The following is a 23,548-nucleotide window of genomic DNA, read 5'->3' as shown; positions in this document are numbered from 1 at the left end:
ACCATTTGACCCAGAAATTCCACTTCTAGGAATTTACCCTAAGAATGCAGCAGTCCAGTTTGAAAAAGACAGATGTACCCCTATGTTTATCACAGCACTATTTACAATAGCCAAGAAATGGAAGCAACCTTAGTGTCCATCAGTAGATGAATGGATAAAGAAGATGTGGTACATATACACATGGAATATTATTCAGCCATAAGAAGAAAACAAATCCTACCATTTGCAACAACATGGATGGAGCTAGAGGGTATTATGCTCAGTGAAATAAGCCAAGCAGAGAAAGACAAATACCAAATGATTTCACTCATATGTGGAGTATAAGAACAAAGAAAAACTGAAGGAACAAAACAGCAGCAGAATCACAGAACCCAAAAGGGACTAACAGTTACCAAAGGGAAAGGGACTGGGGAGAATGGGAGGGTAGGAAGAGATAAGGGCAGAGAAGAAGAAAGGGGGTATTATGATTAGCATGTCTAATGTGGGGTGTGGGGGAAAGGGGAGGGCTGTGCAACACAGAGAAAATAAGTAGTGATTCTATAGCATCTTACTAAGCTGATGGACAGTGACTGTAATGGGGTTTGTGGGGGGGACATGGTAAAGGGGAGAGCCTAGTAAACATAATGTTCTTCATGTAATTGTAGATTAATGATAACAACAACAACAAAAAAAAGAATGGCAAAGATATTATGAAAGTTAAGAATATAAAAAGAACTATGTGAATATCAGTACAGTGCTATGTATTCTTAGTAAAACCTTTCATCTACTTAATATGCTAGAACTTACAAGGGGAGTGCTAATTATCTGAATGTATGGTGTGGGTCAGAAGAGACTGGGAATGAAAGGAAAGAATGCTCCATGGATATAACATTTGAGTGCTTGCAAAATAGTGGCCAGGCTGTGGACCAAGAGTCAGGAGACTGGCGTCCCAGTGTCTATTCTACCATCATTTACTAGCTTTGTGATCAAAGGATCAAAGAACCTCTCTGCAGCTGAATTTTTAATCTGTGAAATGGGGACAGCAGAAAATTTATATTTCTCTTTGTTCTTTTTAAGAATTATATGATAATGCATGTGATAGAGCTTTGAAAAATACAATGCAATTGTTAAAAAAACTTAAGATATTAAAAAGTGATATAATTACCACAGCACTTGAATTAATTTTTTGGAGAAAGAAACTAGCACCTGTTTGGGGCCAATTATATTAGACACCCCAGTTTGGTTAGATTGTTGCCTATTTATCAAAGATGAACAGGGACCACTCAATCCAGGGAGTCCTTAGGCCATTATGCTTTCCTTAAAAGCAAGCTCAGAGACCTTTCTCCTAGATTAGGTCCACACACTAGCAAAGAATTGTAAAACTGAAGTTTAGTTTACATAACAAAACTATTACGTTGTCTCATCCATTAGTAAAATAAACACTTTCAAAGCAGCATAAATCGTTGTACTACTTTATCAATAAAATATAAAAACCACAGTATTTTACAACCCCCCTTCAGCATCTAGACCCCAGACATCCCAAAGCTAGTGAAGCTTCTATCAAAAAGTATAAACACGAACATGTCAACAGAATGTAACACAGCGATATACTTTATATATGCATATATGTGTATACTCTCTCAAAAAGTCATGTTAAAACTATAAGCATATGCCAAAACACACTCTGTTTTTAATGTAAACAGTGCTACAGCTCCGGGTTTACAAGGTTTGGATAAATGTAACCACTCTGACATGTGATCAGTCACCAAAAGAAAATTCTATTTATAGAGACCTAGATTTTAAAATCTCTAGAAGTTTCTAATGTTACATACAATCTTTGTTATATAAGATGAAATATTTTACCCTAATCCTAGAATCAGTAAAAAATATGTTCTCAGCAACTTGAAATCAAAGTCCTTTCTTGATTTTATTCAGAGAATATGGATCAAATTTCTCCAACAGAAACATAAATAGGCTACAACTAATAGTTAACAACTGACTCACTTTTTAAAGTAATTCCAAATTAGTGTTAAAGAATAAACCAGTACTTCTGAGCCTATAATATTTCAAATCCATGCTGCAGTGCAAATGAATAAATATTTTAGCCCAAACTGAAGTTCCTATTTTACTTAGCATTCAGCTCCTTTTTATAGGCCAATGTATGAGGCTAAATAGTTACTCTGTTACACAGACTGAGGGAAGCTATGCTTTAATGACCAAACTATCTCATCAGCTTGGAGAAGTGTAATTCTCATCAAGCACAAACTGTACGACTTGAGTAAAGTAAAATAAGTCTAACTAGAGGTACCATATAACAAAGAAAATAATTTTGGTTTCAAGAATTGCAAAGAAAGACATCATTACAGGAAGTTGGATTAATGCTGACAACATCAAAGTGTTTATAGAAACTAGGAAGCTCTTGTAGTGTTCCTCTCAGTGTCACATACTTTCTTATCCTATATAACCAGCTATATAAATCTTGCTTACATTTCTGAATAAGTAATTATATATTAAGCATTCAAAAAAACACCTAACTGGCGGTGATTCCTAGCCATGTTGTTAGTTTTGCTACATTTCTCCAGTTGTATCATTTCCCAGACAACCTGTCACTAGCATCTCTTTAAGTCATCCAAGTTACCAAATTTCCAGCTATAGTCATATAAGTGTTTCTAAAGACAGGGCATCTCATGAGTGCAGCAGCAGGCTATAGCGAACATGCAACCGAAGCAGAGCATTACCAACACTTAATCCAGTACTAAAGGAGACCGCTTCTTAGAATTTATTATATCCTCAGTGCGCTCATTTACAAGAACTAGAAAGGTGCCTTAAGCTGTCACAACGTCAATCTTAGATTTTTTTCCCCCACAGTAAGCTATTTAGCTTACCCATAATGAAACTAACCAGAAAAGGAAATGTTTGCCTTTGGGAAAGAAAACATTTGTGTTTGTACCCAAGGTTATTAGTAACAAACGAATGGCCTGTTAAAAGCCTACGCTGTGCTATCACCACCCTACCCTTTGTCCCAAAGGCTGATGACAGGGAAGTCGCTCACCTTAGGCAAAAGAAGCCATGGAGACAGTTAAAAACTGTCCCCATTTTATTTTATTTCTTGCATTTCAATTTGTATTAATAAGCTTAATAATTGTTAGTTGAAATTTAAAAAGCTAATCTTATTTTATCTGCTGACTCCTCCCATTTCCCCTGAAGTTTATTTTTTTTTACCCAAGATTTAAGAGTATACAATTAAACATAGCAAAAAAAGAAAAATTACAATTCTGTAACATCAGCACTTCCCAACTCCTGGAAAATTAACAAACTAGCCCACAGAAATAATTCTTATTTCTTGAAAGGAACTTGATGCAGGTTCTTTTTTTCTAGAACATTGTAAATCAGAATGTCTAAAATAATGAGGAAATAAAGTAAGCACCAGGCCCTATGCTAGTAAGAGAAAGACAAGGCATAGGAAAGGAGCTTCTACTTCGGTGGGAGAACCAAATGCTATGCAAATAACTTGAACACAGGCAACTAGACACGAATTAGCAAGTGCACCGCCGAGTGCCCAGGGCAGAAGCACATTCTGCATGAGGGGCTCCTCAGTGTGGCCAAGGGGCAAATCCACCCAAATGGCCTACGACTATCTGCTACAAATACTGACAGGGTCCCATCCTGGTTCCTAAATCAGATCCTCTTGAGTTCAGAAATCTGTTTTTGTTTTGTTTTGTATTAAACAAGCATTCCAGTGAATCTGATGAAAGGGGTCCATGGATCACATAGAGTCACATTAAAATTTGACTACCACTGTTCTAAGTGAAGGATAAGACTGAATGAACACACACAGGAATGAAAACCCCTGAGAAAGCAACCTTGTGAAGAGGGCCAAGGAAGCAGAAGATGAGGGTATGCAGGAACTGAGAGGTTATAGGGTATGCGAACTAGTCTAATGAAATACGTTATTGGACTCATACGTAAGCTACTTAGATACTTGGCGCACACAAAGAGGTTGAACTCTGTTCTGGAAGCAATGGAAAATGAGCAACGCTTTCTGAACAAACCCATTCTGCATGCTTGAACAAGATTACCTGGGAGTCCAAGCAAGAGGTCCTAGGACAACAGAGTAAAGGAGACAGATACAAGAGACTTTTCAGAGGTACAAAAGACAGAATTGGGGTATGTAGACAAGAGAAAAAATTGAAAATGACATTGAGGAAAAATTTAAATAAGCCAAGTGCCTTCTCAGTGTCCAACACTATGTCACAGAGCATCCAAAATAAGTCATTAATTAGATGTAATAATTGCACACCTACTATATGTGACAGGAACCATTAACATTGATGATACACACAGGAAAAAATCCCTGTCCTCTAGGAATTTAAAATTGGATCTTTCCCTGTTCCTCTTTTCTTGTGTCCCCACTTTTTATCAGAAAAAAAGTTATTTCTGGGACTTGTCTTCTCCTTGCCTTTGAGGCCCTGTTTGCTCTTAAAGCATCAGCTGGCTCAAGTCAAGAACATGCAGGTTCTCATCCTGAGTGGTTTTACCTATCAGTTTTAATGGCAAATCAATACCTAGAAATCCTTTCTCAACAGCAACATGAGTCTTGATGTAAGACTGTAAGATGTGGATGTCCAAATCCAAGTGTCAATGAAGTCCAGCTTCAATTAAACGGACTTCGGAACTTTCCTACAAAGAACTTTAAAGTACAATCGTTTGTTTATTTCTTCAATCAGTATGTATCATGTGTATGCTATTATAGATGGATGTTTCTTCCCTGTCCTGGAAGGATGAATCCCATCCTGAGTAAACTTACAGTGGGAAAGTGTGGTCGATCAAGAAAATGAATGAAGAAGAAAGGAGAACAAGCAGCACTTGGGAACAGGAGGGAGGGTGAAGGGAGACAAGAAAGGGTATGTAGAGGAATTTATGCAAGCACGTCTACTGAAAATAAAATAGCAAATACTGACTGACCAAAGGACAAACAGTAACCACAAGTCTGAGACTTGGGTAAAGGTGACCTGTCAAGTTAAATTAATAACTTTCAACATATAATGCTGCCAGCTACTCAATTTTAACAATGAGATAGTTTCTGCCTTTCATTAATGGACAAATTACTCAACAAGATACACACATCAAGGAACTACACAAGACAGTACATAGTCAAGTGCTAGATTGTATGATACACAAGAGCCATAAATCAGAGAAAACAGATTCGGGTATCAGTTTCACAAAAAAGCTAACATGAACACTTTTCTAGAATTTTTAATAGCCAAGACTGCTTCTGAGTACTAACTGTGACAGCAAAGACTGCTGGCTGTATATCACTTTGTAGCTGCACCCATAAATGGGGATCACTTTAATGCTGGTGACATCATCAAACACCTTTCCAAGCAGTTTTACTTTCAAATGTCACTTTATTTTGATCACATAAAACACTTCAGACCTGAACCACCTCCAAACTGCACACAGTCCAGATTATCATCATTCCTGGGACCGTTCTAGTCTTTGGCAAGTAAAACCCAGAATACAATCAAAGCATTCATAATTAAATTACAATACACTTGATTTTAAAAAAAAACCTATTTATTATTTTTATATCTTTAACCTAGAGCAGATCCTTTCTTTTCTACTCTCTCTTCAATGTTGTGTAACAGCCACTAAGTTTTATGCGTAGTCTTGTTTAAGACAAAGTAGAAAATAATGTAAATTAAATTCTAGGTGCTTCTCATGTGAAACAAAGGTACAAAAAGTAACTAAGATTATTTCGTTTAAGATTTTGTAAAATGTGCTTTAGAAGCCTTGAAAAACACACAGAAATGCAAATATATAAAAGCACAATGACTGTTAAGGACTTTAATCTCTCTATATATTATATAATATGTACATTACATATCTATATAGACATATATGTATCATTGGTATCATAAAATGAGTACCTCTAAAGACTAAATAACATATTTGAACAATGAGGCTCAGTTACTTAACACTTAGGCCAAGAATCAATTTAGGAGGTCAAGTTTAGGTCAGTTTTTTAGGAGAAATACTATTACTATAAATAGGAGGAAATTATTTTCAAAAAAATAAGGTAAGAAGAAAGTGCCTAAGAAAATCATTATGATCTTACTTTCAAAAAGGAAAAGTGACCAATTAAGTATAATAGCTTTACCAAATTGACGGGGTTTACCTTGCTTTTAGTTGCTTAGTTAAAAAGCTCATCTGTATAGCAATCCAAATTTTTCAGGCTAAAATTCTGAACAGATACATTATATTGTGGAATTCGGTGAAAAAGGTGTGTTAGAATCAGAATAAATGTCATTAAAATAAAATGTTTTAAAAGAACTAATCTCTTACCAGCTGAAATTCTCGACGTCGGTCATAAGCATTCTGTATGCCACTGTCTGCCCATAATGCTCTTATAGCAGGAAGATATTGTAAAAAAACTTGAGTTTCCACTATTCCTTTGGCCACTGAGGGGGACCGGGTGTCAAACGCCATCATCTTGTCTCCATTGGGTTGATTTGAGTTATCTCCCCAAGGAATATGAAGCTTCTCTCGAGCATCTACCAGCACCCTCATACCTTTGTTTAAAAAGGAAAAGAAAGTTGTGATAGGAGTCATTAGATATTCTCAACTTCTATTCTAGTATTACTTTCTTCAACTTTACTCCAGGCCCACCTCCCCCAAAGAAGAGACCAACATCCAAATAAACCCCCCATAACTTCTCAGAGCTTAAAAAACTAATAGTTGTTCAGTCATAAAATTAGAGCCTTGCAAAACAAAAACTACTAACACAACTGCTCTTCCTGAACATGTTCTAATTTATAAAATAATTTCTAGAGTACAAGGTCATCACAAGAGAACCAAAATACTGAAGGAAAGATAAACTGTGCTGCATAGCCTGGCGTCCCAGCTCTTATGAAAGAGCTGCAACCAAGATTTTATGAGCCCCTCAAAAAGACATTTATGAAATGCCAAGAATTCAACATTATTGCTCTGTGTTCTGTTTGTTCCCTGAGCACGCTGATCAACGCAACACTGAGTCTTCTAAAAACACATGCAGAACTCAAAAACTTCTCCCATATCAAGCTTCTCATCTAAGTCAGAGGATGGCCTTAGATTTCCCTAAAAGGGAGGAAGACTTAAGTGCAAAAAAGATCTAAAAACCCCAGAGATTTCAACCCACAAAGATGAGTTCAAACCCAGTTATCTATCACTGAACTGCTACCTGGGGTCCATCTCAACCACAACATGACTACGAAGTCATTTGTTTGGATAACTGAAAAACTGTTTTGCTGTCAATTTTCTCACCATGCCAAACTCAAAAATACTAGATGTCTAGTGACTTCACCTCATAATCAATGTTCAAAGAGGGTCACACTTAGGACCCCAGTGCACATTAAGAACCAGGTGTTTACCTGGCTCATAATCAGGTAACATGTTGACTATTCATTAGTAAGTCCTCATGTTCAGTTGCATCAGGACACAAAAGTACCTTCAATTAAGGATTGGCTAAGGTGGACCCACGACTTTTCTGTACAGCCTGAATGCAGTAACATTAGGGCTGAGCTTGCTGTGGTCGGTGAGCTCCAGGCCTAGTGCTCCTCTCCTGCAAAACCCTGCACTACTTCCCCCACCCCTCCAGGCAGTTTTCCTATACTCCATCCTGGGAGAAAAAAGAAGTGACAGGAGTTGCTTAAGTTAATCTTCCAGAACCAAAAAAAAAACCCAATTAAAAAAAACACTGCTTGAAAACACCTGAAATCTGTAGCAGACTCCTGGATTTGCTACGCAGATGAAATACAGAATCCTGATGCACCTGAAATACCAGGCTCTGTATCTCAATTTTGCCAAAATGCCCTTTTATAAAGTAGAAAATACTTGATCCTGAGAAAAATGAGTGCTAATTATTGCTCAAATGAAAAAATAAAAGCCATCTTCTCTACTTCTCTGAAAGCATAAAAGATTCTTGTGTATTTTTCACTAAAGAACAAACTTTAAAAATACTGTCAAATGGAAGCAGAGCCTACCATCCAAGCTGACACTGATTCATTTACTCAACCTATGACAGCCTCCACATCACTTTTAGGCCAAAGATTCTTTATATCATGCACCATTTCATTTAAATAGTAGAAGCAAGCAGTGGTAGCCCCCTCCTCTTGGCCCCAGTTATTAAGCAGAAAAAGAGTGGAACGTGTTGCATAGCGATTACAGGCAAACATCCTGCCCGACCGTGACATTGGGGCGAAAAACCACTGATGCTAATTTTTTTCAGACTAACTGTACGTGTCTACTCTTTCCTGATGCCAGCACAGTAAACATGACACCCTGAAGTTTCATATCCTTGCCTAAAAAGGGCCCAGGGGTTGTCACCCTTCGCCCTTGACAAGAATCTCGGGTAAAAGTTTCCTTATTGGAACGGTTCCAGAACTCCCCTGGTCAGGGGGCGGCCGAGAAAGCAGGGAGATGGGAGCAGGCCGACCCCATGTGACTCGGGTCACCCACCAGGGCGGCGAGGTGGGGCAGCGGGGCCGGGGCGAGGAGTCGGGGCGTAGGGGCTGGGTTGTCCCTCTCGGGTCTTCTTGCGTTTTCGGAGGGAGGAAAAGAGGCGCGGTCACCCGCACCCCGAGGCACCCGCCTCGCCTCGCGTCCCCTCCCCTCCGAGGAGGCCAGGCTAGCGACTGGGAGGGGGGCGGGGACCAGACTTGACCCCGACTCGGACCACAGGGAGAAAGAAGGGCGTCCCTGGGCATCCTCTCCCCTGGGGGCGCGGGCACCCGGGTGGGCAGGCCCAGCGGCCGGGGTGCGCCCCCTTCCCGCCTCGCCCGGTGCTCGGCCAGGGACGGAGCGGCCGAGGGCGGTGCCCGGCTCTGCCCGGCCGCCGCCGCCCCGGCCCGGGCCCTCGGCCCTCCGGCCCCCACTCCCGCCGGGCACCTTTGATCACGTTGCTGTAGATGGTGGCGCGGAACTCCTCGCGCGCTTGCTGGTCGAAGTCCTGCCCGTGGATGATCCGCATCTGCTTCAGGAAGGTGGACTTGCCGCTCTCGCCCGCGCCCAGCAGCAGGATCTTCACCAGCCGCTTCACGTAGGTCTTCTCCCGGGACAGGCATTTGTCGATCTCCTTGGACTTGCGCTGCTGCTCGGCCTCGCCGCTCGTCAGGACGCAGCCGGGGAAGCACACGGACAGCACGGACCGCGACGGCAGGAAGTCCGCCATCTTGCCGCCGCCGCCGCCGCCGCCTCGGCGAATCCCTCCGGCTCCCTCCACCTCCTCCCGCGGCGGCGGGCGGCTCCGGCACCGCGGCTCGAGGGCGGGGAGCGCAGCGGCGGCCCGAGCGCACCCGGGGAGGGAGGGAACGAGTGAACTGACTTGCAGGGCGGGCCGGGCAGGGCGGGCCAAGCGAGCCGGGGAGGGAGGGAAAGAGGGCGGGCCCGAGAGGGGCGGTGGCCCCGGGGCGTGCGCGCGCCCGCTGCCCCCCAGAGGCGCGCACGCACGTGGCCTCCTCTGCCCGCCTCCCGCCCTGGGCGTGCCCGCGGCCGCCTCCTGGCGCGCGCAAGTGGGGGAGGAGGGGGGAAAAAACCTGGGTAGGGTCACGTGGTCTCCGGCCGGGCTGGGCGCCTGGAGCCGGGCGCGCGACTGCGGAACTCGACTTTCTGTTTTCCTTTAATGAGCTGCGTCCACTTAGGGGCGGAAGGGCTACTTCCCAGAGCCCTGGAAGCCGGAGGCCGGGACGCCCCAACCACTCCCACCGCGCTTACTCCTGGGTTACGTGCCCGCCGCCTGCTGTCACCGTTCGCGCGCCCGTATTTGAGGCCCTTAGCTCGAATGTTACGGGAACAGCGGGCGCGAGCCTGGAACGTTTTTGGTGCATTTTCTTAAAGTGGCTTCTTTGGCATCTGCTCTCCCAAATCCAGAACGACAACCACACGTCATCTATCCCCAGCACCCCCGCAGTTCTTGTTGGCATGCTCAGACCTCCGAGAAGACCCTTCATTGAAGAGAAGGAACCTGAGTTGACAGGAATCAGAGATGTGCTAGGAGAGGTTGTTAATGTGTCATGAATGTGGGTTCCCGCTGGAGCTGCAGCACTGAAATCAGTGGATGGTAGCTGCAGAAGGGTGAGGTCATGGTGAAAATCCCCCTAAACCGGACACTATGAAGCAGACTCTTCCCTACAAGGAAGCAGATAAGCAAACAGACCGAGTACTGGAGCAGGCAAATTTTAGGTTTCCTGCCAGATTACAAAGGATATGACCAGCCAAGGGACTTTTTTCTGTCCTAACAACAGATTCAGGCCAGGACACCTGAACGGGCTGCCAGGAGACGAAGACAAGTGCCAGCTGGGTTGGCAGAGAGACGGCGTAGCAAGGACCCCAGAAGCCAGCTTCTTCACTCCTAGTATTTGGTTTCAAGTGGAAAAAATCATTTTGGTCTGTGTCTGTTTTTGGAGCCATAAGGCTCCTTGATTTGGGCTCCTATGCCTCAGAAACAGCCTGTGTGTTAGGGAGTTGAGGTAGGAGGCCACAACTCTTAAGAAGCTCATAAAAAGGTTTAAATTAAAAAATCAGGGCTTATCAGTTTACTATCAGGGTTTGCTTAATGGCTGAGAAGCCTCATGACTCAGTAAACTGGCTGTAGTAAACAACGCCTGTAGTAGGATTTTATCTCCTGTTGTCCTGGCCAAGCCATAGGTTGGACAATCTGCAATATACAAAGTAGAGTAGGCTCAACTATAGTACGTATGGATTGATAAGGTCAGAATCACTGGGTGGTACCTTCAGACAGAATGTTTGGTAAAAATCCTACCCTGGGAGTAGCCTTGGCCCCCAAGCACCATTTCTGCATGGGACTCCAGATGCTAATCTGGAATCCTACAAAAACAAGAAAGGACGCCTATAAGTTAGGCAGTTAATGTCTTCTTTTTTCTTTTTCCAAAAGTGTGCACAACATAATAGAGAACCAGGATGCCTAGGAGGCAGGAAGGTAATTCCTGCCCAGCCAGTTCATGTTGTTACATGTGGAACAGCAGAGAAAACTGTTCAAAGCTCTGCCTATAACCTTGCATACTGGAACCAGCTTGGCTCAGATAGACCCTAGCTGCTCTACCCAGTGCTTCTAAAAAAGAGACTTCTTTGGGCCCAGCCTAGGGTTTGACGGCAGTAGTCCAACTACTTCTGACTCTCTGGTAATCCAGCCACCTTGAAACTGTAAGCATAAAAATGAGTTAGAGGTTTTGTGGCTCCTCAGAAAGTTAAACATAGAATTGCCATATGACCCAGCAATTCCAATCTTAGATATATACCCCAAATAATTGAAGACAGGTGTTCAAACAAAAAGTTGTACATGTATATTCATGGCAGCACTGTGTAAAACAGCCAAAAGGTGAGAACAACTCATATGTCCGTCAGTGGATGAATGAATACGTAGCATATCCATTTAGTGCAATTATCAGCCGTTAGAAGAAATGAAGTACTGACATGCTACAACATGGATGAATCCCAAAAATATTGTGCTAAGTGAAAAAAGCCATGCATAAAAGGCCACATATCGTAAGGTTCCCTTTATGTGAAACATCCAGAATAGACAAATCCATAGAAACCACAGATTAATAGTTGTCAGAGGCTGGGGGAGGCAAGAATAGGGAGCGACTGCTTAATGGGTACAGGGTTTCCTTTAGGGGGAATGAAAGTGTTTAGGAACTAGATGGTGGTGATGGCTGCAGAATGTTGTGAATGTACTAAATGCCATTGAATTTAAATGTATATTCACATTAGGCCCAGACGTTAACCCATTGGAAACACGTCTGTAATGTTGCTTGCCTAGCCAGTTAACCCTTTGCAAATGAGGGATTCAGAGGCCCCTAGGAGCTGTGATAAAATGAACAGCTGATTGGTTGTAATGCTCTTTTCTTTGTGGAAACTCAAAAGTCTGGTGGCAAACAGTCTTGCAATATAAATAATGAAGGTGTAACTAAAAATGTAGAAGTATATTTGCAAATGGCTTTTCTCCTCTAATGTAGTTACCTTAGAAGGGAACAAGGCCTTTTCCAGCAATACTGCCAGTTCTCTAAACTGACCGGTTAATTCTTCCCTTGGAACTGAAGGATAGTCATTCTATCTTTTTTCCTAGCTTTTTTTCCCCACTAAAAAGAATGGTATTATTTAGCTCATTTACCAACCTTTGTGTCAAATAACTTTGGGCTATTTACAAATCAGTATTATCCACAAAGAACAAAAATTTGTCACCCTTGGACATATTCAAAAGCATGTGCCAGGGGCTCTAGGAACAATTCCAAAAGACAAGTTAAAAAATTTTTTTTGAATGATGGGAAATATAATTTAAATATGTGTTTTGCCTGCCAAGGTGACTACTCACTACTCAGGATAGGACAACACCCATTTAGATACGTTTACTTAAAAATCAGGTACATTACTTGATGGTTAAACCTTGTGCTCATTTTCTAATAAGGGTGACAACACAACTCTGTCCTGCCTCGTCATCAGTTGAAATGGGTTGATTTTAATCCTTTATTACAGCTAGGACAGACATAGATTTTTCATATCCTGCTTTCCATACTAGAAAAGGAAGGGAATTCCTTAGCCCTCCCAGAATACAAATCCCTTATATGTGCATAAAGTTTTAAACTCCCCAAAGCACTTTGACCCACGTTATCTCATTCTCTGCTCACAATAGCCTGACTAGGAACACCCTACCTTGACCTCACTCCCATCACACACAAGGAAGCTGAGCTCGGGGCAGAAACGTTTTCAGTGACACGCTGGAAGCCTCACTCAGCCAGTTGCAGAACCAGAACCAGAAGTGCCCTCTGACTCTGAATTCAGTGTTCTTTCTGATATGCTAAAGTGGAAGCAGTGCCCCGAATGCCCAGATGTATGTACAAATTTAAGAAGCAAGTAGCTAACTGTGCTTAACCATGGAGCACCACAGTCTAGTAGTTCTGTGGGTCGGCTGTTTGGATGGTCTTTGCATCCCCTCTCAGGCCAGCTGCACCTCAAAGTTTACCAGCCCTTAGGCTGATTCTGGTAAGATGTTCCATTCTTTGAGCTCAGGTTAGTACAATGGTGCAGGCAGCTTATGTAGATATAAGTAAGGAGGAGTCAAAGTTTACGGCAACATTTGCATGGTGAGCAATCCCCAGATGTTCCCTTAAAGTGAATTAGACATGAAAGGGCAACTTTTTTGGTGATGAAGTTTGGTAGGTGCCCTTACCAAAATAAGTCTCTCATGTGCATAGTTTTGTATGAGAGACGTGGAATTGCCTTGTTGGTGGGGTTTTTGTTGTTGTTAATGGAAAACAGGACTTTAATTACTGGTTGTATTTTTCTCAGTCTCTGAAAAAGATCCATGAGCTGCTGTTGACCAGCTGTGACCTCACTCAGCTTATCCAATGGCAGAAGCCTGTGCTGTCTTAAAGGCACACCCCAGCGTGCATACAAACCCTTATACCCTGCTTACTGCCTTGGATGCGTTTATGGGCAATCTATTTATATAACACTAAACACAAAGCTTTGCTTGTAAATCTGATATTCTTTCTGAGAAATGCAAAACATCCTGCTCAGTCCGACTCCTTTATTTTCCCTATGGCTTTTAAAGATGAGGGATACTTTCTGTGTTTTATTGTCTGTAAGTGGACTGCCCCTTGCCAGAAACAGGCAAGGGTTCTTTAACATTAAGTTGTTTCTCTGGGGAAGTTAAAGTCTGCAAAGTCTTGGTTGTTTCCTGCGTCTTAAAATCATCTTCTCCCAATCCAGTGAGAGTGGGTTTTTTGCTCTCAGAACACTGGCTTAACAAGCTTGACCTGCCGCTTCCAGAAACCACACTCCTGGCTAGCTGGCTAGCTGGCTAGCCAGGTGGTGTCACATGTCACAGGCTGTCAACCTACCCTTTGTCTCACTATAAATGCCAGCGTGCGTCAGCTGGTTGAGTTGACCATTGAGCAGTAAGGGCTTACCCAGCAGCACTGAGAAATGGTCCATATATGTGGCCTTTGTCAGGCTGTGGCAGCCTGGCTCCCAAAGCAAATAATGGCATCCGTTCATTTGTTTCCAAACTCCTGTGTCAGCTGCTAATGAAAAGAAGGGTTAGCTCATGGTAGGACTCGGGGAAGGGCAGCAGCTGCTGAGTCAGAATCACAGAGCTGGAGGGCTAAGAAGGTGAAGTACTAGCCTGAGGTCCTGCGCTGCATTCGTTATTAGCTTTCTCCTGGCCGTGGGAGGGTTGTGCCAGGCCCACTCAGGAGACGATGAGGAGAGGGGACAAAAGCGAGGGGAAGCTGCTCCGTGTGTGTCAAACAATTCTGCAGGTGTGACTGTTTTCCCTTTCTTTGCTAATAAACAACTCGAATAGGAAAAAGTCTCTTAAGTAATGGGTAATCTGCTTTTCTAAATCCTACAAACCGTATCAGGTTGTTTGCTTGTCGTTTAGTTTCCCAGAGAGGAAATGTCGTGGGGGTGCAGGACCTGGGTGAGAATTCAGTTAACATATCTGAGCCTTGCCTTTCATTTCTATAAAATGGGAGTATTTATACATAAACATTTGCCCTGATAATTGAATTATAGAACAAATACTCTGTCCATATAGAACTCATTCTCTGTCCATAAATGAGAAGATTCAGTTTTAGCTTCTTTGAGGAAGAAACAAGCAAACTTCCTTAAAAACCTTCTTTGAAAGTTTAACAATATTGTCATGGTCAGAACAGTCTCCCATATCTTTCCTGGCCCTTCCTTCTAAGGTTTAAATGTATCCTTTCCTATGCTCCACTTGACTCACAGCAGCGGGTACAGCTACTTCTGGTTGAAGCAGTCTGATAACAATGTGAAAAATACATGCATATTAGGGGTTGTCCCCCAAATCTAAACTCTGAAGAGGGGCAGGATTTGTTAGTCCCCACCAGCACTGGGAGTATAAAGAATAACCTCAGCCAGAGAGCAGAGGTTCAAGCAGAGATCTTGGCACAGGGAATTAGGAACATGGGCTTTGTTTTCTAATCTGTAAGGTGGTGCAATATTAGGAGTCATAAGAAATACATATTTCCCAGGTGTTCTTGGTCTTCATTCACAGTTCCTGAAAACACTGTAGTCTTAAAGGTGAAATGGGTGTTTTGTCATGTTAATGAGAGACTTTTGGACCTCTACCCAAGTGGAGGTTGAATCAGCCAATGGCCAATAATTCAGTCAATCATGACTATGCAACGAAGCCCTCACAAAAACCCCTAAGAAAAGCTTGTCTTTCTCTGCTCAGTTGGATCCTGCTTCTCCACTGGGGAGAGCTTCTCTGCTTGGGGAACCAGAATGCCTCTACATGCCATGGAGCCAGGCCCCAAGCTCCATAAGGATAGAAGCTCCTTCATCTGGGACCTTGCCCTGTGTCTCTCTTCATCTGGCTGTTAACTTGTATCCTTAATGGCATCCTTTATTAAACTGGTAAACCTAAGTGTTTTCCCGAGTTCTGTGAGCCACTCTAGCAAATTAATCGAAACTAATGGGTAGGTCCTGGGAACCTCCATTCTGTAGCTGGTAGGTCAGAAGCACAGGTAACTAACTGCTTGGGGCTTACGACTGGCATCTGGAGTGGGGATGGAGGGCAGTCTTGTAGGACAGAGCCCTTAACCTGGGGAATGTGGTGCTGTCTCCTGGCAGACAGCATCAGAATTGAGTTGATTTCTCCAGCACTCTGCTGGTGTTTGAGAATTGCTTGGTGTTATGTGTGGGAAGACCTCCTCCCATATACTTACACACATTGGAATTGGATTCGGGAACCCAAACGAAGTTATCCTATTATTGCTGTATATAATATTGTTATTGTTATATATATGTAGGAAAACACACCCATGCAGGTAGGTATGGTCATCTCAGAGTCTGGCGGAGTGAGTTTAATGTAAAATGACATCAGGATTTCAGTCAGTGTCACGTTTTCTTCTTGTGCAATTACTGAACTGGTACCACAGTCATGGATAGTATGGGGACGCTCAGGCCACATACCTGTGCTCCATGCACACCCCTACCACCAGCCACCACTGGCCAGCTCTTGGGCCTAGAGGTGGGTGCACCAGTGGAGCAGTTGCCCCTTAGGACAGAGCACACCCAGGGACACAGGCTTGGCCTGCTTGAGTAAGGAGCTTGGCATCCCTAACATCTGGCGTGTCGGTCTGTGGGGAGGACAGGCTCCGGGCAGCTTCCCCAGCCTTGCTCTACAAGGAGGGACAGCACTGGGAGAGGGCCAGCGCAGGACCCGCTGGAGCCCTGGTGGAAGCAGACACTTCTCTTGCCCGGAGCTAAGGGGATATTGGCTGGGAGTATACAGTGAGATAAGATCTAAATTGCCCTCATTTTATAGACATAGGGCCTAAATGAAACCTCAAAAACATCCAGCTTCCCAGGCTCCTGAAGGTCGATCTCCATGGAGAAACTTTCGAACTTTCGGCTCATTTAAGTTATTCATTAGCCAGACCCTGGTTGGGACTCTTGTGCCCTTCTAGTAGAAGCCTGCTAAGGTTCTGGGGTGTCACTGCCCTTCCCAAGGCCACCCTGGGCAAGAAGTATTGAGCGGTTTATAGAATAGCAGACACATAATGAGTCTGGACCAATCCTCAATGATTCCTTTTCTGTGGATTTCCGCGAAGGGCCTCCTGGAAAACAGGGAAGTTAGCTCCAGTTAGCCCCAGCTCCAGGAGGAGACGGAGTTCGGTGAGCCACCTCAGGCAGGGTGTGAAGAACTTAGGCAAACTCACCCTCTGTAGTTTAGGAGCTCTGCACTGCATTTTCAAGTTAAAGGGCTCTGAAGGATGAACACCTATTGCTTTAGTTGGTTCTCTCTCTAAGACTCCAGCAGAACACAAAGATGATGTGATCTCTTGACTAATTTGTTACAATTAAGAAATTGGAACTGGGGTGGGGGGTATTTAACTTCCCCGGGACAGACCCAATAGATTGACCCAATAGATTCATGGGGAAAGCACAGTGAGTTCTGATGGAAAATCTAAACGAACTATAAACCTCCATTTATGCCTTTGGTCCCTAGAAAATTTACCTGTCCATGGCCCTATTTTTAATTATTTAATCCTCTCCATAAATGAGAGAACAAGTAATAATAGTGGGTAGTGATAAATAGTGGCTATTTATCAATTGTCAGGAACTAAGAGATGAATTTGAAAGGCCTTCCCTCCATCCCCCAACATAATCTTCTCATGGAGTAATATAGCATTTTCTTGGGGAGGTGTATATTTTGACAAAGTACTCTCTTAGTGAATTTCATGTCCATCCCAACAGTGCCAGCCATTGTCTAATTTGGCCAGCAGTGGTAGAAAACACCCAGAGCTCCCCCTGTTTTTGTTTCCAGGCTGTCTCCCCTTCTCTCGCCCCTTGTGTCCCCAGGTTCTTCCTTTCCCCTGCTTCCCTCTCCTCCCCTGCGCTATCCCTCTTTCCTTCCTTCTCCCAGCCCTTCCTTCCCCTCTCTTACTGCCCAGGTCTGGGAGCCTCGGAGGTCCTTTAGCATCCTTCCTTGCCAGTCACAGCACAGGTCACACTAATTGACTGTAATTGCCCCCTCAACCCCTGCCACCTCACCTACCATGCCAGAATGTGGACCCTTTGAGGCAAGGGACACAGCTAACTTACCTGGGACCTTCAGCATCTAGTGTGTCATATCATAAAGGCTCACTAAAGTCAGTGTAAGTTAAATGAGTACACATCATCTGCCTACTCCCAAATCATTTTCCTGCATCTCTGTAGGTTGCCAGCTGGATCTGCAGTCCTCCAGGACTGAGGGGGACTAGTCAGCGCCCAGAGAGGAGACTTTTGGCTCAGCCCCACTTGTCAGAACCAGGGTGCCGGACGTTGCTACACACCATGCTAACTTGGAACGGCCAGATATCACAGAATGGATTATTAAATCACTTGAACTAGCTGGAGGGTGTGTGTGTGTGGCAGGGGTAATTAGGACACACCACCACAGAGTGGACATCAATCAGGTAGCCTGTTCACAGCAGGGAAGCAGGACAGTGGACTTGCGCCAGAAGAAACAGAGCTTGCACTAAGCAAGTACTTAGTGCATGTCCTTTCCTATCAGGCATGAGCCGAGAGGGCAAGGAGCATCAGCAAGAGTTGAGCGGGTCTGGATTCAAACCCCAGCTCTGCTGCTTCTTGTATCTATCATAAGTATCCTGGTATAAACCACCTGAGCTGACTGAACTTCAATTTCCTTTTCTGAAAAAAATGAACTAATTATGCCCACACCTCACTGGGTTCCTAAGAGGATTGAGTGTGATTAACATATGTAAAGCACCTAACAAAGTGCCTGGCCCAAAATAGGTGTCTGATAATAGCATTTGCTGCTCGGCATTGGGGATTAAAAGCTGTTAAAATAATTTTTTTATATAAATAAAAAGATTAAAAAAAAATACAAAGTAGCATATGCCAAGTTTTAAATGAACTTTACTGATCATTGCTTCTGGGATCTAGAGTCTAGAGCTGTCTAATAGGAATATAATGCAAGCAACATATGCAATTTTCAATTCTTGAGTAGCCACATTGGAAAAGTAAGAAAATAAGAGCCAACTTTAACAATATAGTTTATTAAACCCAATATATCCAAAATATCATTTCGTCAAGTAATCAGTGTAAAGATTACTAAGGAGGTATCTTACATGCTTCTGTCTTTGGTACAAAGTCTTCAAAATCCAGTGTGTATTTTGCATTTACAGCAATCTTAATTTAGTCGCCGATTTTCATCAGTGATCTGGTCTGGATTTAGGTCTCATAAAATTTACAGCTGAACAAGTAGATTCACAAAACCAAATTGTTCCAAACATACTTAAACATTTTGTAATAACTCAGCCAAGTATCAGCCAAGTAAATTTAAATTAATTAAAATTAAACTAAATTAAAAATTAAGTTCCTCAGTGTCACCAGCCACACTTTAGGTGCTCAATAGCTACATGGAAGTAGTGGCTATTTCCTGGGCCAATCCATGTGAAGTGGACAGAAGCCTTGAATGATTGATTATGAGGAACAGAGCGAGGAAGGGCATTCCAGGCAGGTGGAACAGTGTCAGAGAGGGCATGTACCCCGTGTGTGCCTCGGACAATGTGGGAGCTGCTTTGCTCACTACCAGCCAGTGGAAGCTGAAGTGGCATGGTGGAGTCAGATTGGGAAGGGTTTGGATCCTGGGTTATGATGTTGAGATTTTATTCTGTTGCTAAACAGTTGGAATATTTTTGAGCAGGGAGGATGACATGTTTTAGGAGACCCATCTGGTGCCCATGAAGGGGTGGAGAGAGGAGAGAGAACAAGCAGAAAGAACAGTGTGGAGGTGGCTATGTGCTCCAGGTGTGCACAAAGAGCACCTGGTTAGTGGGAGAGCAAATAATAGTACCATCCAGAGACTTTCAAAGCCAGTCTCCACAGGGATTTAGAGAGAGGAAAGGGGCAGACATGGTGGGAGGCTTGGGGATTATGTGTTTGGGTAACTGGGTTGACACTGAAAGGTTTAAGGAACCAGTGTCAAAAAGCAACTCCCCTAAGACAGCTGAACCCAGGCCCAGGAGACTGTGTGTTTTTTTATAGAGTTTGAAAAAAGCAAATGTATAATTTATAACATCCACTCCACCCTCTGAATCACAAGTCAACACTGGACTTTGCCCAGGGTCTCTGAGATTGTGAAAGACACTCCTTAGTTCTAGGGAACTCCTTGAGGTGTCAGGTCTAGGCTGGTGCAGAATTAAGGACTTCTCAGAAGTTGGAAGAACTGTCTAAACTACCGCTCTTCTGCTCCTTCGCCAGTTTTTTCATATCCCTGACATCTTTGTTGGAAAAAGCATTACTTGTAATGTGAATTCAGGTTTTGCTGTGATATAAGGCGGAAGACTGTGCTGGAAAGGAAGCTGCTCATCCCTGCCCCTGGGCTCCTCTAATGCTCCAACGGCCTGAGTCACTGAGATCTCCAGTCCCCACATGCAGATGGTCCAGGTCAAAAGCAAGCCTCCTGGGGCTGCCGGCTGCTGACCTATGGACCATGAAACAAGCCCAACACTGCATTGTCTGGACATGTGGGGAGTGCCTGCTTGGGCTGGGCACTGTGCTACATGTTGGGCAGTACGAAAGGAAATGAGCTTATGAGGAGTTTACAGTGGGTGAGGCCAACTGGTCACCCTGTCATCACTGTGCTAAGTGCTCTGTGCCATGATGGGAGCAGCGACAGCTGCCCAGAGCTGTAAGAGTTAGAGCATCCCAGCTGGCCAGGGAGCTCAGTGCAGGGCCTCTCTGAAAGCAGGCGGGTGGGATTTGAGTTTAGTTTTGAAAGAGAAGGGGAAGCCAGAGAATAGGGAGGAGGGCCTTCTGGGCTGGGGAAGAACATCCTATTGAAGACAAGCAGGGGCACGGAACAATAGTGAGACTGGGGTAGTGATCATCTATGAGCTCTTGCTACAAACTGGGTACTGTCCAAAGGCTTCTTAGCTGTTAGCCTTCTCCCCATTTCCCAGATAGGGAGACTGAGGCTCTAAGCAGTAAGTAAAGTACACTTGCCAAAGTCATGCTTGAGGGATGGTGCCCATTCAAACCCAGACATGCCTGACTCACGCCACCCCTCTCAGCAGCACAGTGTATTCCAGGGACTGCAAATCACTGGGACTCCTTGGGGACCCCACACTGATCCACAAATGGTAGGTTTTATTATTGTCTTGCTGAGTGGGCCTAAATCCAGTGCAGGGGCGACCTGAGGTACTCCTCATTGCTGACTGGAATAACGAGAAGAGCTCAGCGGGTAGTTCTGGGCAGGTCCTGAAGGGGATACTTCAGTGACCATCCTGGTTCTGCCCAGTACTGCAGCACACAGTGTCAGGGCAGCAGTGTGCAGGGCAGCCCGCACCTCCAGTGTGGCCAAGCAGCTCTGGGCCCCCCCAACAGGATGGGCTGGGCAGGCACTTCCTCCCCATGCTGGTTGGGCACCAGACGTGGGTTTTTCTCGGTCAGGCAGGTCTGTCTTCAGCTGCCTGAGAATGCCGTTTGTATGAACTGCAGACAGAGCTTGCTCACTGTGTAAACACAGACTATCTCCCACTCCAACGTTTCCTCTGGGGAGGCTCCTCCTGCAACTGGGGTACTTGGTTCCAACTTTCTTATCAACTTGAGCTTCCTACCCTGATATAAGGAAGCTATTAAAGCCCGTTTCCTGGCATTGCCTTGACCTCGCCAGGGCATTCTGGCATTAAAGTGAATGCCGCTTAGAGAAGAACATTTTCACCTTCAAATCTGTTACCCAGCCTCAAATTTCCCACATCAAACAAGCCTGCAGGCATTTTGAAAATGTGTTTAGCTAAAAGCCTTATGCCCTTACGTTTACTTTCCACTGCAGCTGGTTTAAGCGCATTTATCTGGCTTTGGGGGTTCACTTTAGCAAGCCCAGGCTGCCTATCTTCACCTTGTTTCTAGACTTTCCTCCTTCCAAGTGCCAGTCTCCCCTTTCCTATCCCTCAAATAGGTCTTTCTTACCTCCTTTAAACTTTTCTTGAGTTTCCCCTGCTTCCCTCTTGCCCTTCTGATTGTAAAAGCCTAACCCCTCCCTTTCCAAGTGCTACAGAAATAAGAAATATGAGGGAAAAGGAATGATGAGGGGCCATCCCTCAAGATCTGGCTAAAAAAAAAATCAAACATTCCCAAGTATGCTAACCTTCATTGTTTTCCCTCATCTGAGCTGCTAGGGAACTCAATCTCTGCCCCCAGTGAGCTGCTGCTGGTATTCACACCCTTGTGCAGCCCCATCCAAAGTGAAGAGGGCTGACCCATGTATCTAACAGGTTATTGTGGCACCGAGTTTCCCAAGAAGAGACACTGATTCCACCTTGCTCGCTTGAATTACTCACCAGAGGAGAAGCCAGTTGTCATACTGTGAAGACACTCAGGCACTCCCATGCAGGGGTCCACGTGGGCAAGAATGGAGACCACCTGCCACCAGCCCACGCCAGCTTGCCGGCCACATGAGTCATCTTGAAAGCAGATCCTGGTCAAGCCCCAGGCAACAGCTTGCCTGCAACTTCTTGAGAGATCCTGAGCTAGAACCATGCAGCTGTAAGTTGTGGCCAGATTCCACTGAAACAGTGGGATAATAAATGTTTATTGCTGTATTAAGTTACTAAGTTTTGGGGATAATTTGTTACACAGCAATAGATAACTAATTCAGAACTTTAAAATGAAAAATGATAAAGACAGCAGTTAACATTACAAGGGCTCAATAAGTGTCTAGCATTTCATATATAATAACTCATTTATCATATATTCAGTAATACTGATAAAAACAACAACAATTAATACTGATAAACTGCCAGGAACTGTTCTAAGGGCTTCATGTGTATTCCATGTGACCCTCTGAAGTGGCCCTATGAAGTAGGTACCATAATTGGTATCATTCCCATTTTACTTTTCAGGAAATTGAGACAGAAGTAAAGTTACAAGTCCTGGGCACACCACTAGGATGTGGCAGGAACCCAGGAACCCATCTGGGACTAGAACCCAGCCTGGCATTAAAGCCTGTGCCAACTCTTCCCTATACCATCTGTGCTCTTTTCTGTGAATCTTGACTCCCCGATACAAGCAAGTTCTTTCTCTAGTGACGAGTGTTTTCCCTTTGATTCCCCACCACGGTGTGCACATAAGGGCTCAATAATGCTTGCAGGTGTCTCTCAGCTCAGCACTCAATCTTCCAAGCAGTTGACTGTGGCCCCTACCACATGGAAATAGGGTGGCATGAGCAGGCATGAGCAGAATTGCTGCTGCTCAGAACTACCAACACAATGGCACCTCATGAAGAAAGGTCTTTTTTAAAGACAGACCCATGAAGTCTCACTCTGACCAGTTTGTTCAAACAGGCTGCTAGAAATGTGAGGCCAGGATTGTGCCATGGGATGGGACCTGTGCCCACATTCCTTGATCCTCCAGGCTTCTCTCCTGCCATTCTGGGGGTACTTAGCTCCCACCATAGGCCCTGAGGATATTAGAAGTACCTTCCATTTACCAGCCAGACATGCAAAGAAAGGTGTGACATCATTTCGCCTGAAACCATAATCAGTCAAGTTCTACAGAACATCTTCTCACTTCAGCTCCTGCCTCCTGATCTGAGGGTTCCAGCTGGGCGAGCTTGGGAGAAAAGAGGGTGTGAAGTCTCCTGCAAAACTGTGGAGTCCTTGCTTATGGTGGTACCGTCAGGACTGCTAAAAGGAGCCGAGTAGAATGCATGGCTGTAAACCTCCACTGAGTGAATTCCTTAATGTTGTTTTGCTCCAACAACTACGTGACCACTCAAAAGCTTCTTTAAAAATTTATATTACCAAACATTTGTTGGGGTTCTACTAGGAGCAGAACCCCAGACCATAAAGATTAATGTGACAGGGTCCCTGCTTCCAAAGTGCTAATATCTAGCGAGGAAGATTGATAAAAGCAGAATAATTACTCAGACTGCTTTTTAAATGCCTGGATTGGGGAGGAAGAGGGCAGTTGCTGGGCTCCAGTTTTCAAACAGGAACATCATGGTCATGGTCACTTAAATGTTATCCCGGTGGCCTGA

General features: G+C 44.2%; 1 protein-coding gene across 1 annotated transcript in view; it reads right to left on the bottom strand.

The window, feature by feature from the left end:
* Window positions 1-9,397, bottom strand: part of GNA13 (G protein subunit alpha 13) — a 37,650-nt gene extending 28,253 nt beyond the window's left edge. The window contains exons 1-2 of the mRNA XM_036899728.2: window positions 8,905-9,397; window positions 6,325-6,551 (exon numbers count right to left, since the gene is read on the bottom strand). Of these exons, the coding sequence (XP_036755623.2) occupies window positions 6,325-6,551; window positions 8,905-9,187 (510 nt within the window). The 5' untranslated portion in view covers window positions 9,188-9,397. The remainder of the gene's footprint in view (window positions 1-6,324; window positions 6,552-8,904) is intronic.
* Window positions 9,398-23,548: the final 14,151 nt, after the last annotated feature.

Source organism: Manis pentadactyla, chromosome 4 (genome assembly GCF_030020395.1).
Source record: "Manis pentadactyla isolate mManPen7 chromosome 4, mManPen7.hap1, whole genome shotgun sequence".
NCBI lineage: Eukaryota > Metazoa > Chordata > Mammalia > Pholidota > Manidae > Manis > Manis pentadactyla.
The sequence above is the reverse complement of the archived record's forward strand: the minus strand, read 5'-3'. Positions and strand labels throughout refer to the sequence as shown.